Source organism: Amphichorda felina (assembly GCF_050947745.1).
Source record: "Amphichorda felina strain 45539 chromosome Unknown scaffold_4, whole genome shotgun sequence".
In the NCBI taxonomy this organism is placed as follows: Eukaryota; Fungi; Ascomycota; class Sordariomycetes; order Hypocreales; family Bionectriaceae; genus Amphichorda; species Amphichorda felina.
This window is the reverse complement of record NW_028145046.1, coordinates 642,115-655,962: the sequence shown is the minus strand read 5'-3', so window position 1 is coordinate 655,962 and position 13,848 is coordinate 642,115. Positions and strand designations below refer to the sequence as shown.

The 13,848-nt window shown below is 53.2% G+C and overlaps 6 protein-coding genes across 6 annotated transcripts; 2 read left to right on the top strand and 4 right to left on the bottom strand.

The window, feature by feature from the left end:
• Window positions 1–78: 78 nt before the first annotated feature.
• RTC5 (TLD-domain-containing protein) lies at window positions 79–1,946 on the bottom strand (the record flags this gene model as incomplete). The annotated part of the gene is made up of 2 exons (XM_083193402.1): window positions 79–1,818; window positions 1,881–1,946. 2 exons carry the CDS (start codon window positions 1,944–1,946, stop codon window positions 79–81), a joined length of 1,806 nt encoding a protein of 601 aa, XP_083050350.1.
• A 565-nt stretch (window positions 1,947–2,511) lies between these two features.
• ACO1O0_003958 (uncharacterized protein) lies at window positions 2,512–3,794 on the bottom strand (the record flags this gene model as incomplete). The annotated part of the gene is made up of 4 exons (XM_083193401.1): window positions 2,512–2,880; window positions 2,940–3,062; window positions 3,118–3,237; window positions 3,297–3,794. The coding sequence occupies 4 exons, from the start codon at window positions 3,792–3,794 to the stop codon at window positions 2,512–2,514; spliced, it is 1,110 nt and encodes a 369-aa protein (XP_083050349.1).
• Window positions 3,795–4,664: 870 nt separating this feature from the next.
• ACO1O0_003957 (uncharacterized protein) lies at window positions 4,665–5,466 on the top strand (the record flags this gene model as incomplete). Its single annotated transcript, XM_083193400.1, has 4 exons — window positions 4,665–4,976; window positions 5,032–5,100; window positions 5,157–5,261; window positions 5,317–5,466. The coding sequence occupies 4 exons, from the start codon at window positions 4,665–4,667 to the stop codon at window positions 5,464–5,466; spliced, it is 636 nt and encodes a 211-aa protein (XP_083050348.1).
• Window positions 5,467–6,531: 1,065 nt separating this feature from the next.
• On the bottom strand, window positions 6,532–8,145 carry ACO1O0_003956 (uncharacterized protein; the record flags this gene model as incomplete). The annotated part of the gene is made up of 4 exons (XM_083193399.1): window positions 6,532–6,694; window positions 6,749–6,811; window positions 6,865–7,077; window positions 7,142–8,145. The coding sequence occupies 4 exons, from the start codon at window positions 8,143–8,145 to the stop codon at window positions 6,532–6,534; spliced, it is 1,443 nt and encodes a 480-aa protein (XP_083050347.1).
• Window positions 8,146–8,752: 607 nt separating this feature from the next.
• Window positions 8,753–11,077, bottom strand: ACO1O0_003955 (uncharacterized protein; the record flags this gene model as incomplete). Its single annotated transcript, XM_083193398.1, has 4 exons — window positions 8,753–10,132; window positions 10,233–10,300; window positions 10,477–10,772; window positions 10,839–11,077. The coding sequence occupies 4 exons, from the start codon at window positions 11,075–11,077 to the stop codon at window positions 8,753–8,755; spliced, it is 1,983 nt and encodes a 660-aa protein (XP_083050346.1).
• A 1,355-nt stretch (window positions 11,078–12,432) lies between these two features.
• ACO1O0_003954 (Alpha/Beta hydrolase protein) lies at window positions 12,433–13,324 on the top strand (the record flags this gene model as incomplete). The annotated part of the gene is made up of 3 exons (XM_083193397.1): window positions 12,433–12,437; window positions 12,708–13,189; window positions 13,242–13,324. 3 exons carry the CDS (start codon window positions 12,433–12,435, stop codon window positions 13,322–13,324), a joined length of 570 nt encoding a protein of 189 aa, XP_083050345.1.
• Between the last annotated feature and the right edge of the window lie 524 nt (window positions 13,325–13,848).

The window sequence follows — 13,848 nt, the reverse complement described above, 5'->3', positions numbered from 1 at the left end:
ACTTCAAGCTATTAATACTTGTAAAACGCCCGACGCCCTTACTCCCAAATAATCGTTGCACAAGTCATCTCCAATCCATCAGCCCATGGAGCCTCCGCTGCGGTTCTGTCCAATCAGCCCAGCCATCTCCAGAAGTGCCCTGTCCGCCTGGATATCACCGTTGCCCAGATTGATCTTCCGGCGAGCTTCAGCTTCTCTAGCTTCCCACGCCCACATCTTGGCCTGGGCCTGGGCCTCCTCATCCCCGCCGCAGCCCCAGACCTCGAGGCTCTCGATCTGGAACCGGTCCTGGAAGTTGAACTTTCTGATGGCACTGGTATGGAATGCGCCCCCGCGCGACCCGAAATCGTGGTTGAAGACGCCAAACTCGAAGGAGTCGTCCAGCACCAGCGAGACGGCCCCCAGTGGGAGATGTCCCTCTCTTCGGGAGGACTTTGTGGGCTTGGGGTGCGGGCTTCCAAACGCAAGCACCTGTTCGTTTCCGGGAAGCTTCGAGAATGTGACATAGTCAGTGTTGATAGTGGAAGCTTGGAACACATCGTGTACCGGCTCCAGCTGGAAGAGGATCGTCTCCGAATCTCCGAAGCACTCTTTGTGCGTATGCTTCCAGGGCTCTCTCACGTACACGCCAAACGTGAGCTGATCCGACTTGCTTCCGTTGGGGAACCTCTTGGCCGGGAGTCTCTCGGCAAAGGCAGCTTCCTGGCCGCCATCAGGAACGTCACCGACGCGGGATCCTCTGACCAAGAGAAGCGTCGGCGCTCTCCAGTTAAACACTTTAGTCTCGAAACTCCTCATCGAAAATCCAGCATCGTTTCCAGAGTAGAGGAGCCTAACACGCCGAAAGAGCGAAGATCCCGGGAGGAAGAACGACAACTGCGCCAGCCTATGGCCATTTAGGATCTCGCCGTTTTCGAGGAGCAGGGGTTGGGCCGTTTTAGGCGCTTCCCCCTTGTCCTTCGCATCGGCCTCCTTGTGCTTAGAAAAATCGAGGTCTTTGGAGAAGAGGAAGCGCTCAAACAGGCCATTGAACCCGTCAAAAACATTTGGCATCAGCGCCGGGATGATGGTCTTGAAATGCTTGTACTTGATTCCGGGGCTCTTCTCCACATCAACAAAGGCAGCAAGGACACATTCAGCTGTCGAGCGTAACGATTCTAAATTATCATCGGTGATGCGACTCGAGTACTGAGAGAGGCTCTCCGGAGGATCCAACGGCGCCGCCAACAGGAGCAGCATGAGAAGCTTCCGAAAATTATCCGTCGGTATCATGGATCCGTGGAATGTTGGCACGTCGCCTTGCTTCACGGCTTCGTTGATATCAAGCAGCTCAAATGCAGTGAGAACTAGGTCATCATCGTCGTCGTCGAGGGCGTCATCCCCAGCTTCGTCAATAGCAAACCCGGCGCTGTGCCCTACCACTTCGGCGCTGCGCCTTGCGGGTGGGGACGCGACGCCAGCCTCAGATGCCTTCCTGTCATACACGGCCAGGCTCCTGAAGAGCAGCTTGGTTCTATCGGAGGAGCCCTTGGCGAGGACCCTGCGATAGCGTTCAGTCATGATGACAATGACCATGACCATACGGTGCAGCTCCAATACAACGGGTGCATCGTGGAGGAAGGGGAATGCGCCCAGGTAGGACACCATCTGGAACACAACGGGCGAGGCCCCCAAAACATCGGGGATCTCGAGGAAACGGGCAATGGTGTCCTCCTTCAGGTAGCGGACGGAACCCTGCTGGTCGGCGAGGCTCTTGAAGACCTCTCTCAAGCAGTAGAACTCAAGGGACGTGAAGCATTTGTCCTTGAATTTGAGCGCCTTCACAAGATCAGTCAGCATCCTAATTGACAAGCACATGCCAGGGAGCGACGAGGTCATACGAGTTGGTGGGTGAGCTCCTCCCGCGACCGCTGCGGGGGGAGCTCGTCGGACATTGTCTGGCCCATGGTGAGATGGAGTCTCTGAGCCAGCTCTCACCTCAAATGATCATGCCGCTCGGTGGTGCAGGATATGAATCCATGAAGCCACGTGGATCAATGCCCGGCGGTGCTGAAGCAGCGATTCTGTGGTTCTGTCACTGTGAGCTGTCCTGAAACCGACATGAGCCGTCACGACCTTGTTGCTGCCACCGGCTGGGAGGCGCAAGGGCGTCAATGTTCCAGATTGGCGGATATAAGCGGAGCTTCTGCTCCAGCATCCAGGCCCGTGTGTCACCGAATTCCTCGGGTGATTGTTAGACCGACTCCGAGGTACCCGTCATAGGTCCTTGCACAACCCCAACCTAAACTTCCTCAAGCCACTCACTTCACCTTCACAAGATAAATCGCCAAGGTTCGGGTATATGGTTTTGATATTATGCTAGACTACGGATACTCAAATCATATAAAATACAAAACCATCTCTAGTCACGCAAAAGACGTGCCACAGTCTTCGGAATCTCAGCCCGCCCGCCCACCTAGATTATGATTGAGATTATCAAAGCAAATACAAATACGCTAACCACCAAATCATCTACTGGTCAAGCTTTTTAAGGTGCTTCTTGAGCGCCTTGGAATCCTTGCGCTTCTGAGCCTTCTTGTCGTCAAGCCAATCCTTCTTGCTCGGCCTGCCGGCATCCTCCCACTCTCCCCACTTGCTCGGGTAGGTGGCGGCAAACTGAGCCCTGTCGTCAACGCATCTCCACGCAATCTGGGCGCGGCGGAAGGGGGAGTCCTCGCCCAGCATGGGCCAGTCGTTCCGGCGGACATAGTCAGAGATGAGCTCGCCCGGCTTGGGCTGCTCATACTTGGAGTGCCAGTACGAGGGAAGGATGTCCGGGAATCGGGCTTCAAAGAGCGTCCTGATGGCCGGGTCATTGCCGTGCATGAGATTGGCAACCGCCTGTGCTCCACGTCAGTACATCAATGGCAAGCGCTGTAGACTAGTCGTTGGTTGCTTACGATGTAGGACATGTACAGAATCTCCATCTTATCGAACATGAGGCATCGCAAGGGGTCCTCCTCCTTGAAATCACCGCCTTGGGCCTCGAGGGCCTGGAGGAACGCCGTCACTTGATAGGCGTACTGTTCTTCGTGTTAGTATTCCTGTGCCAGGTCTCGTGGAATGCGTGACACCTACATCAAGGTAGCAGGGGACAAGTTTGAGCTGAGCCTGGACATTCAGGACCTTGGTTGCCTCCAGCTGTGCTTTGGCATCTCGCAGGATATCGGTCCAGATAAGGATTGCCCGGATGCTCAACTTCGTGTGCGTTAGCTGGGAGTTTCAGAAGTCACCATGGCCATGGTTGGATGACCTACCGCGAAGGGTCCTCTCTGCTCCGTGCTGTGAGCGTAAAGAACATCAAGATCGGTTGATGTTATCTGAGAAGCTGTATGGGTCATGCTGAAGAGGAGCCATTCAAGGCCACGGAAGACGATGCATCCCTCGACATCGGTGAGGGGGATGCTGTTGCGGCAGAGCTCGTAGTCCAGGGCGAACCAGTCCTCGGAGTATTCATCCGCCTTTATCCAGGGCCTAGCCTTCCAGTGTCTTGCGACACCGTAATCGATACCGGATCCTGCTATATGTTTGATCTTGTTCTCCCACTCCCTGGTTTCTGCGCCGGAGGTCTCCTGACGCTTACATTTCACAGGGGCCTCTATCACAGGGGCCTCTGCGACGGGTGGCTCGTGGCCTCCATCGTACTCGATTGATTCGTTGGTCTTATCTGCCGGTTCAGTGACTGTGACATTTCTGACCACCAGTGCGGTTCCCGCGAGAGCGTAATGAAACACGACTAATAGAAGGGGCACCATCGTGACTAAAAGGAACGACAGCGAAATTGACTGGCGTAATGGTTCACGGCGACCTCTTGACTCGCAACACCAAAGATGGTACAAATGGAAAGGACACGGGAAGTATTGGTCTAGTCTGGGCTTTAAATATTCACCGGAGTTGTGTTCATTTTCCCTTCCCTTATATCCTACTCCCCACAGAATCAAACGCCCCCAAAAAAGACAGTAGGTTCTATATATTTGGCTGTTTGGCTACAGATTGTTGGAATGAGCCACCGATAGATGCGCCATCATTGATATGAGCCCCGTCCCCAATGGCGGTCATGGAACTCTATCCGCCGCTGCATTCGACCGAGTATATGGTTTTACCCTTGAGAAAGTTGGGGATTATTAGTCTGATCTCCCAAGATTCATCAATAAAATTTGAGTCACGCGGCACCCAAAGAGAGTTCCGCCCACCCAGCCTGATTGCTCATCTTGAAGCTCTTCATCCTCCCAGCGAATAATGGCAATCCAGAGTGCACGTGGGGATGATTCAATACAATCTTAGACTTTTCAAAATGGCTGTCGAGTGGAAAGCGGCGGTTGATATCTTACAGGTCCATTGCCCACCAACGTGTTCAAAGGTCATCGAAGTGGCATGCCCTCCATAACTGGACAGTGGATCGAGCGCTTCTGGAAGGGGAAGACATTTGTTGAAGACATGGCTGTAATTCTCCAGGTACATAAACCTGGTAATTGGAGCATTACCACGATGCTCTTAGTTCCGTTCTTTTCATCGTCAACCACCTAGGCCTGCCAAAGATCAGAAGCCCTACATCTATCTTTTCATCTTCTCTCACCCCATAAGGGCACTATTCTCGGCTAGCTTTTTTCTCCACCGCTTTTACAATGAAGTGTGCAAAGGCCATTATCGCTGTCACAGTGGCATTCGTGGGAAGCGTCCAAGCCGCATTCTACAGTACCGAGATGACCGAACACCTCGCCTTTGACAAATCCCACTTCGTCGAGGACTGGGATAAAGATGGAAAGAAGTGTCTCAAGCGCTCCAAGAGGGGCGGTCAGATGCTCTTCCCGGGAGAGATGGAGCTTACCCTTGAGCAGCAGAGGATCTTCCGCAACCTGATTGAGCACATTGTTGAGATCCACGACGAAATGGAGCGTGACAGCTTCAGGCACCTCGCAGCTGTCAAGGACTCTACGGTAAAGACTGCTTTCTCCATACTAGGCGTTTGGCACTGCTAATACCCGGCACCAGCGGCAATGGAAGAAGATCAGCCAGTGCCTGTCCTTCTACAAGCTCATCCGTGTCGAGGAACTCACCGACGTAAGTCCGGCACCCCTATATGGGCTGAACACAGGCTGACAGTCCCACCTATATAGAGCTTCATTGCCCTCCGCGAACTTGGAAAGTCTCTCCGTAAGATTCGTTGGAAGCATGGAGAAGCTACTACTGCTCTCACTGACGACCTGGTTGTCTACACGGTGGTACGCAGCCCCCCTTTCTCTCCCGGGCAAGATGCCTTAGCTGACACGGCCACAGCGACTGATTGGATTCCTCAACACCATGTACGACACCAGCGAGATCCCCAACTGGCTTATGGACGCCCCCGGTCAGGGTATCGGCTCTCTACTCAGCTACCTAAGTTTTGACATCCGGCAGCCCCATGGCTGCACCCTGGCTAGGGATTAGAGACCTCTACTTTAGGTCCGTGGGAGGAGGTTGGCATTTAGCTAATAGTTTAAATATATCAATAGCCAAAAAAAAAGGGGGGGGGAGGGGGGGTATCAAAGCCACCTTGCAAATATCCTAGACACAACAGCAACCCAGATCGGCAACAACATTTATTACCATGACTTTCATGTGGCAGCAACAGCAGAGTCCCTGATGGCCTTGTTCGTCAACTTGCCTATGCTGCTATTGATGGCCTGGTTTACGATAGTTTGAGCTCGAGTAGCCGAGTACAGCGTCTACTACTATGGCTACCAACTTACGAGAGCATTTTTTGTGCCACGGGTGCTGCAAGGGGGCTTTGAGAGCCTTGTTCAAACTAGAACCCAATTTCTAATTAATAGTGAGCCTTTCTGGTACCCTACCTCTCTATGTGTGCCTTATTTTTCTGTAGGCGTTTGTGCCATTTGTAGGCCGTTATGGCATATATGGATCTACGTGCCTCTATTCTGGCCTAGGATAGGTCTCCTTTTTTTCGGCACACGATAAAAGAATTGATTGGCCCGAAGGCTACATTAATGAACTGATAGACTGGTATGGTGGAGATGGGATTGAGAGGCCAATTCGTCATGGAATCGGCAATAGGTATCCTTTTGTTTAGGTGGTCTTGCTGGTATGTGACTCTGGCTTAATAGTAGGTAGGTAGGCTAGATTGGGATGGGGACTGTACGAGCCCTCGGAAATCCGACTAAGCGGCCAATGACCTTGAAGAAACAGTGTTCTTGTACCTGTTGATAAAATTAACACCATCTTTAATCATTCTTTTTCTTTGGGCCTGTGGGTACTTTCTGCACTCCGTACTTTTCAATAGTACTGCGATCGCCTCAAGCTAGGTTCCTATTCCTAGCAGAGCAAGGGTCAGATAGTGGAGTGGAGATGTATCAACATCTTTCTTTGATTTAAAGGATACTAGGATAATACTGTTGGGTAATTCTGAAAGAACAAGGGGGGTATCATAGTTTGTTCTCATCAATAGACAGTCTTTCTCCGACCGAGAAGGATTATACCTCGTCTCGGTCATAATACTTACGCCTTCCTCCACACCTTGAAGGAATAATTCATGAATGTAACCCTGGCCATGGCCATAGTCATGAGGCTCAGGATAAAAAGTGTTCCGAAGCAGATGACATGGGTATGTGGACCCAGCGTGCCCAGCATCTCGGCGGCCAGCGGTATGCATACTAGCCCACTATCTAAACGTCAGCCATATACTATCAACTTGTTTGTTTTGGAGGGGACTCACGCTATACTGATTACAACTGAGCTCGCGCTAAGATATTTCCCAAACTCCTCGGCATCGCAGAGCCTGTAGTGCGTTAGAAACTCGTAGATGGAAGCGGCACAGTGGGCGGCACGTACTCTCCTAGCAACGGCGCCATCAGGCCTAATATGGCCCCGTTGGCAAATCCCCAGAGGGCAGCAAAGACATAGAAGATGCCCACGCTAGTCCCAATGTTGTTGAAGAGTCCAAATGCCACAATTATGCCCATGACCTGGGCGAGAATGACAGAGTTGAAGCGGCCAATCCAATCGCTCATCGAGCACACGAGAACTCGTCCGCCAGCGGAGCCCCTGGACAGCAGTGTCAATATCGACTCATCGCCAAGATGCAAAATCAGGGCCCGGGGATGCTTACGCGTTCACAACAGCAATAATATCAAAGGTGAGCGACCTGTCGAACCCACTAGCCACCCCCCACGACGGGAGAGTCCCCGCCACGCCCATGACGACGAACTGGTAGATGCTCAGACTAGCCGTCAGCCAGAGAAAGTCGCCTCTGCGGAAACACCGCACGCCCTCACGGATGCATTGCCCCAACGATGCTGAGGGCTTCTCTGGGATCGGCTTCTCTGGGATCGGCGTCTCTGGGGTCGCCTTCTCCGGGTTTGGCTCCAGCTTTTTCTTGGGCACAATTTTGCTCCAGTCCCAGACTAGTCCGTTTCCCACCGCGAGCAGCACAAACACCAGCCCCGATATAGATCGAATCGACCAGGCCCAGCCCAAGCTTTCGATAGTAACTCGCAGCATCATGGGCCACATGACACCGCCAATAGCGTTGCCCAGGGAGGAGAAGCCGTTGGCGAGGCCGCGGCAGCGGTCGAAGCGGAGGCACAGGAGGCCGGATACGGCGGTGCAGACGAGGCCGTAGCCGATGCCACCGAGAACCCCCCACGAGAGGATCATCATGCCGAGGGTGAGGGCTGGGGGCGAGTGGTTGTCGAAGAAGCTCATGAGGAAGATGCCGAGGAGGAAGAAGATACTGCCGATGGCCATGAGCCAGATGTGTCCGTAACGGTCGAAGATGGGGCCCGCGAGCACAGGGAGGAATAGCGAGAGGTAGAGGTTGACTCCTGAGATCCAGCCGATAGCCTGAGGGGAGTAATCCTTTAGTTGGTTAGTCTCCCAATGGGTCTGCAGCAGACCGACAGAGTTGACCGCGCCGCCAGTGGCCATGATCAACAGAAAGCTCCCTGCCACCGCCATGCAGTCCTGTATAGTCTCCTTACGGAGCTGCCCCTTTCCCTCATCGCGCACCTCAATGTCGGTGGTCTTCGTGATGGAGTTCTTCTTGTCCCTCCCAGCCCATTGGTTCGAACTCCTCGACGAGGAGGACGTGCTTGGAAAAGCCATTCTCGCCATGGCGTGGAAAGGTAACCGCCCGCGTCCGTTGAATGTTGGCAACAGGTCACATTTTGACGGCAGTTCACGATGGGTTCTCCCTTTTGCCCGCGACGGCCGCTGTCCATATCGCCGACGTCAGATCTCGATGGGGATCCCGTGGCAGGAATCGTCAAGGGACCAGACACGGAAAACCGACAACAAGTGTCGCGGTGGCTGGTATTTTCCTATTTCCCTTCCTAGAAGGAAAGCTACCCCTGGATGTGCAGCCTAGACGGATATCTTAATGGCCTGAGTCCCGATGTGTGTGGTCAGGAATGTGTCCTGTAACTCTGGCATGCAACCCCCAAATCTGTCATAAAAAAGACCAAAAAGTCATATTGTCGCCATAATCTGATGCTGAAAAAAGTCTCATGGGCCCCGCGAATCGCCAACCCGAGTTCTGATGCTCAACTGTTGTATCGTACGTACTCCGAAACAAAAAGCGCCCGTTACTAAAGCGCCCGTTACCCAAACCTAGTCCCCATTGCCCCGTGCTCCGGATTTTGTTTAGAACCCGCAAGACCGCAATCCGACATATGTTGTAATAAGCACAAGGGTTAAAAGTACATGCTCTCCTTAGTGTGTTTCATAACGCCGGCGACTCTCTGGCTGCCACCGAGTTGATCAGACGCAGATACTGTGCCTGCGTTTCTTCCTCTGCCTCTCGAGTCTTGAGGGCGCGTGAGATATCCGTAGCCTTTGGCGGGGCCGCATTTGTTGTCCAGAGCACGGGTGGTTTGGGCGCTGCGGGCGGTTCCTTGTCTCTCTCGGCCTTTTCAGTCTGCGGTGTTGATCTGGCTGTCTTGGATTGATCATTGCCCCGCCCACCCTGTACATCCCCTTCCTCCTTAGGAGCGCGCGGGAGACGCATCGCCAAGAGAATATACTCAGCCCGGGTCATATGGTCCATAACATCATCCATGTAGCGACGAACTTCATCCTGCGGTGCCACAACCCTGGCCAGGTTTTCCAGGTGGCGACCCGTGTGCGTGTATAGGCGCATTGTGACTGGCTGGTAGTAGTCAAGCTCTGGATCGCCTCCATACTCGGACATGCTGCCCTTGCGGACGATCAAGAAGGATGCCAAGACTTGCTGGCCCGAGTTCGCTGGCAAGTACTCTAGGATACTAAATTTGGGAAACAGGTATCGGTCTCCTGTGCCAAAATCGAAAACCACTGCTGAAATATCTGGTTTTGTCGCAGGAGGGGGCCCCTTTGAACGCAGGGCTTGGGGATTGGGGTGATTTGCCCCCTGAGTTGCTGGTGCTTGAAGGTGCCCATTTGGTAAGCCGTTTGGAGCCGCGACTGGGGGTGCTTGTCTTGCCTGCGACGAGGCAGGGGAGCTCTGCGATGTTGTCTTGGAGTCCCTGTGCAGCTTATCCAGAATATCCTTCAGGTCCGTCGCATCCGTGAATCCGGGCTTGCCTGTAGATATTCGCCTGCACATTTCCTTGGTGCGCTTATCATCCAAGGCCGATTTGACAAGTAGGACAACCAAAGGATCACTCCGCAGGGGTGGCCTTAAATCCGACGCCCTCTGGTTGGGGTTTGACGCTAGCACGATATCCAATATGGCGCATACCTCATCTGCGAAGTATCTGACCGTTCGACCATCCACGAGCAGCCGGTCTGCCGAGGGACCCTGCTGACCTCCACCCCGCTTGTACTCAGCATTCAGCTGATTAATGATTGTCTGAAAATGATTCAGTTCGTGCTGCTTAGCCTGGCCCACAGCTACTCGCTTCATAAGGTCACGGAGTTCGGCATCTGCAGAAGCCCGTTGCGCTAGTAAAGCGATAACGGGGTCATTTGTCGCAGGTTTGGCCGCTGGAGCGGCAGAGGCTGCTGGTGTTGAAGTCGCAGGTTTGCTCGGGCCCGGAGAAGGTGTTGCAGCTGGACGTGGTGGTAGAGGCTGGCTCGTAGTTACACCAACGTTGGGCACAGGACCTGGTGGTCTTGCTACAAACTGTCCCTGGGGAGGATTCGACGGCAGTCGAGGCACTGGCGAGGAAGAAGTCCCGGCAGACGGTGCTGGAGGGGGAGGAGGTGGTGTCTGTGCGACGGACGCAGGTATAGAAGGTGGCCTTGGTGGATAGCTCGGGGCTGGTGATGGCGGGGCAGCCGGTGGCGCTAGCTGAGCAGTAGCCGGCTTTGGGGTTTCAGATATCTTTCTGTCATGACCATTTGAAGGGGCTCTGGATTGCAGAGCCTGGCTAGTCGCCGGGCTCGCTACCACAGGTTTGGATGCGGCAGGTTCTGGGGCCGGCGAGGCAGTGGCGGATACAGGTGTCGGCGGGGGCGGCATCGAACCGTTCGGTGGCCCATATTGGATGATGGGCCGAGCTTGTGATTGTGGTTGTGACTGGTGCGGCTGTTGATTCGGCCGGGGCTTGGGGTCTTTGACCACAAACATTGTAGCTTCGATGATGTGCGGCTCTATCGAGATAGTGACAGTCCCAACCTTGGCCATGCTCTCTTTGGGAGGATTCTTGGGATCTTCGTTGACCACGCCTTTCCTCTTGTGGGGCTTCGTCCAGTACTTCTCGAAAAGACCATCATGAATCCATTTATGGCGCGATCGTGAGAGGGACTCGGCAAGAACACCACTATACCAAGCTGTGTCAGCAACCCCATCCACGTTCCCATCTGAATGCGCCCTTGGGGGTTCTCACCTCTCGCCAATGGATTGGTATTCTTTCGAAGAGAGGTCGTCGGGCTGAGTGTCTTCGACGGTAGGAAGCGGTTTTCCAGCCTGGACAGAGCGAGGGAGCGGCGGCGGCGGCGGTGGCTCGTCGACGGGCGGCACAGCAGCCGGTTCTTCGGAGCGTTCACGAGGTGTCGAGTGTCGCCTTTTGGCCTCGTTTTCGACACGCGCCGCTGCCCTGGCAGGAAGCTTCCTCTTTCTCTCCATAGTGACGCGGGCACAGCTCCCAAGCTGACTGTGGGTCTGACGTATGGGATGTCGTCAAAAAGCGGGCGATGAGCCAAGCATCATACGGGCGAGCTCGCTGGCAATGCCATGCAGAAAGCGGTCCGAGGCTGGATGGCGACGGCGCAATCCCAATGGCATATATATAGGGGCTCTGGACGAGTGAAGCGGTGGGTTGTGTGTCAGATCCAGGATGGAGGCAACGAGGATTGGTCGAGATGGCACTGGACGTCTTCGCCTCGACGCGGTGCAGTGACAGAAGCAGGGGCGCCTGATTGGTGTTAGTGCTGGCGGGTGCACCACCTACGCACCACCTATTAGTGTCAGCCAGGTCCTCTCCTGCAACGACATTGCCTCAGTTGCTCAGCATGCCCCTGGGTGTTACGGGCTCGCTTCAGACCTGATCCTCTTTGTCGAGAAACCACTAAGTAATAAGCATTATCTGCCGAGTCCGAGAGCACATGATGGTCAAGCTTGAAGCCGCTGTGTCGCGGCTCAGCCCCCAAATCCAGATGCTCCCTCATTCGCAGCTGATCTCCAGTGCCGCCCTACAAGCAAATGGTCCACCTCAGCCGCTAAGGCTCTAACAATTTGGTACCATATTGCCTGCCAGCTCTGCTAAGGAATTTATGCACACTTTATGCCTGCACCACGTATTCCTTCATAATTCGACCTCATCTCTTGATACCTCCAACGTCTCCCAACTTTCGGCACTTCAAGCTCATCATCACAATATGCATGTCTAGGTTGATACCCCTTCTAATATTCTCCTCATAATGCCAGTCCCACTACATCCAGCACTGCTCAGATCCATCTTGGTTGTTACCTGCCCCTTGGCCTTGTATTCAGCCTTTCTCGGCCTTGGCATAATTCCACTCTTCCAGAGACAGTAATAGGACCCTCTCTTCGCTGACGATACTCAGGATCTAACTAACCATTGGCAGTTTCTTATATGCCCATAAGATCAATACACTATGGTGGTCGGACTTGAACACGCCCGAGAAATGGGGCTTCGCGAGTCTGCACTTCACGATTACTCACATCGGTGAGACCACAGCTAACTTGAACCATGTAGGAAATCAAGTCACTCCATTTGGACTTCAGACCCCTGATGGAGAGAGTATCTACGCGTGGCATATTATGCCGCTGCCCCTATACCTCCAAAACGAGGCTACTGTCTCAACTCAGACGCCAGGATACAGCGAGGACTTCACATCGACCGAATCTTTTCGGCTCTTGAAAGAGGACCCAGAAGCTAGAGTCGTACTGTACTGTAAGTTATCTTTCTCCAAACCCATCGGCTTGGAAGAGATCTGTGTCCTAATTTCAAGTAGTTCATGGCGTAAGGCTCACAATTTAGCATCAGGCATTACACGCACTAATTCATGAGCCAGAATGCAGGTCATATTGCACAAAACATCCGACCCTCTAGCTATCACAGTCTTACTGACACTTCCTCTTACCACGTCATCGCAGTGGACTACCGGGGATTTGGACATTCTTCAGGTGTACCTAGCGAAGAGGGATTAATCAATGACGCTTCAGCCTTAGTCGAATGGGTAACAAATATTGCCGGCATACCAACGGAGCGCCAAGTGCTCTTGGGGCATAGTTTAGGCACAGCTGTTGTCAGTGGTGTTGCCGAAAAATACGCCTCTCGAGGAGTCGAGTTTGCGGGGATCGTGTTAGTTGCCGGGTTCAGCGACTTGGCCACCATGCTCAGCGAGTATCGTATCGGGGGCATGTTTCCTGTTCTTGCACCGTTCCGAGCCTGGCCTTCCCTATTGCGGTTGCTACACCACTTCGTCGTGGACAAGTGGCACTCTGCGAACCGGCTAGCCAGTGTCGTTCGGAACACAAAGAGCCGGTTGAGGATCAGCTTGATTCACTCCAAGAATGACCCGGATATCCCATGGACCGAGGACAACAAGCTTTTTATGGCTGCCGTCAACGAATCCGTCAATATTGCGGATTGCGACGAGTTCGAAACCTGGAAAGAGAAGCGCACTGTTCGCAAAGGGGAAAACTCGTTTGTCACTACTTGGAAGTCCGACCCCGACATCATCGTTCGCCAGGAGGTGTTTCCCTACGGCGGTAAGTCAACCGAGTTGCATCCAGACACGCGCAAGCTAAAACTGACCTATAGGACACAACGACATTATGGGATTCGCCCCTGTGTCCTTGGCCATCATGCGGTCGTTTGATTTCCATGGAACTACCTACTCTTAATCTGGCGCTAGTATTACCTGTCACATATACTAGCTGCCAATGTGTTATTGGGAGCGCAAGCAGATTATTCAGACCATCCAGTCATGTATTGACTACAATGCCTGGGTAGGAGACCGTATTGCACCCGGTTCGCCTAGCGGCTACCCTACAGCTACAGCTTAGTAGGAGCTAGACAATCAATAACTGGGATCAAACCTTGCATACAGAGACCCTGCTACAGAGCTAAATGAGACACCGTTTGTATAAGACTTTGGAATTTAGAGCGTATAGTTAAATTAGTAGGTTGTACACGACGTGTACCCTTTTGGAAGCCAATTGATGCGTTGAATAGCAGCCCGATTTTTGTTCAACCAAGTTCGCTCCCCTTAGAAAACATCATGCCAAAATTACTCCATAGTACTCGAATATCAAAGCCTGGCATAATTTGATTAAATTCATATTATCTACTACCCAGGTACAGTTAACGCGACTCGGAAGTCCAATTCCTTAACATAAACAGTGCCTACCCAATGGGAAGGAGTAAA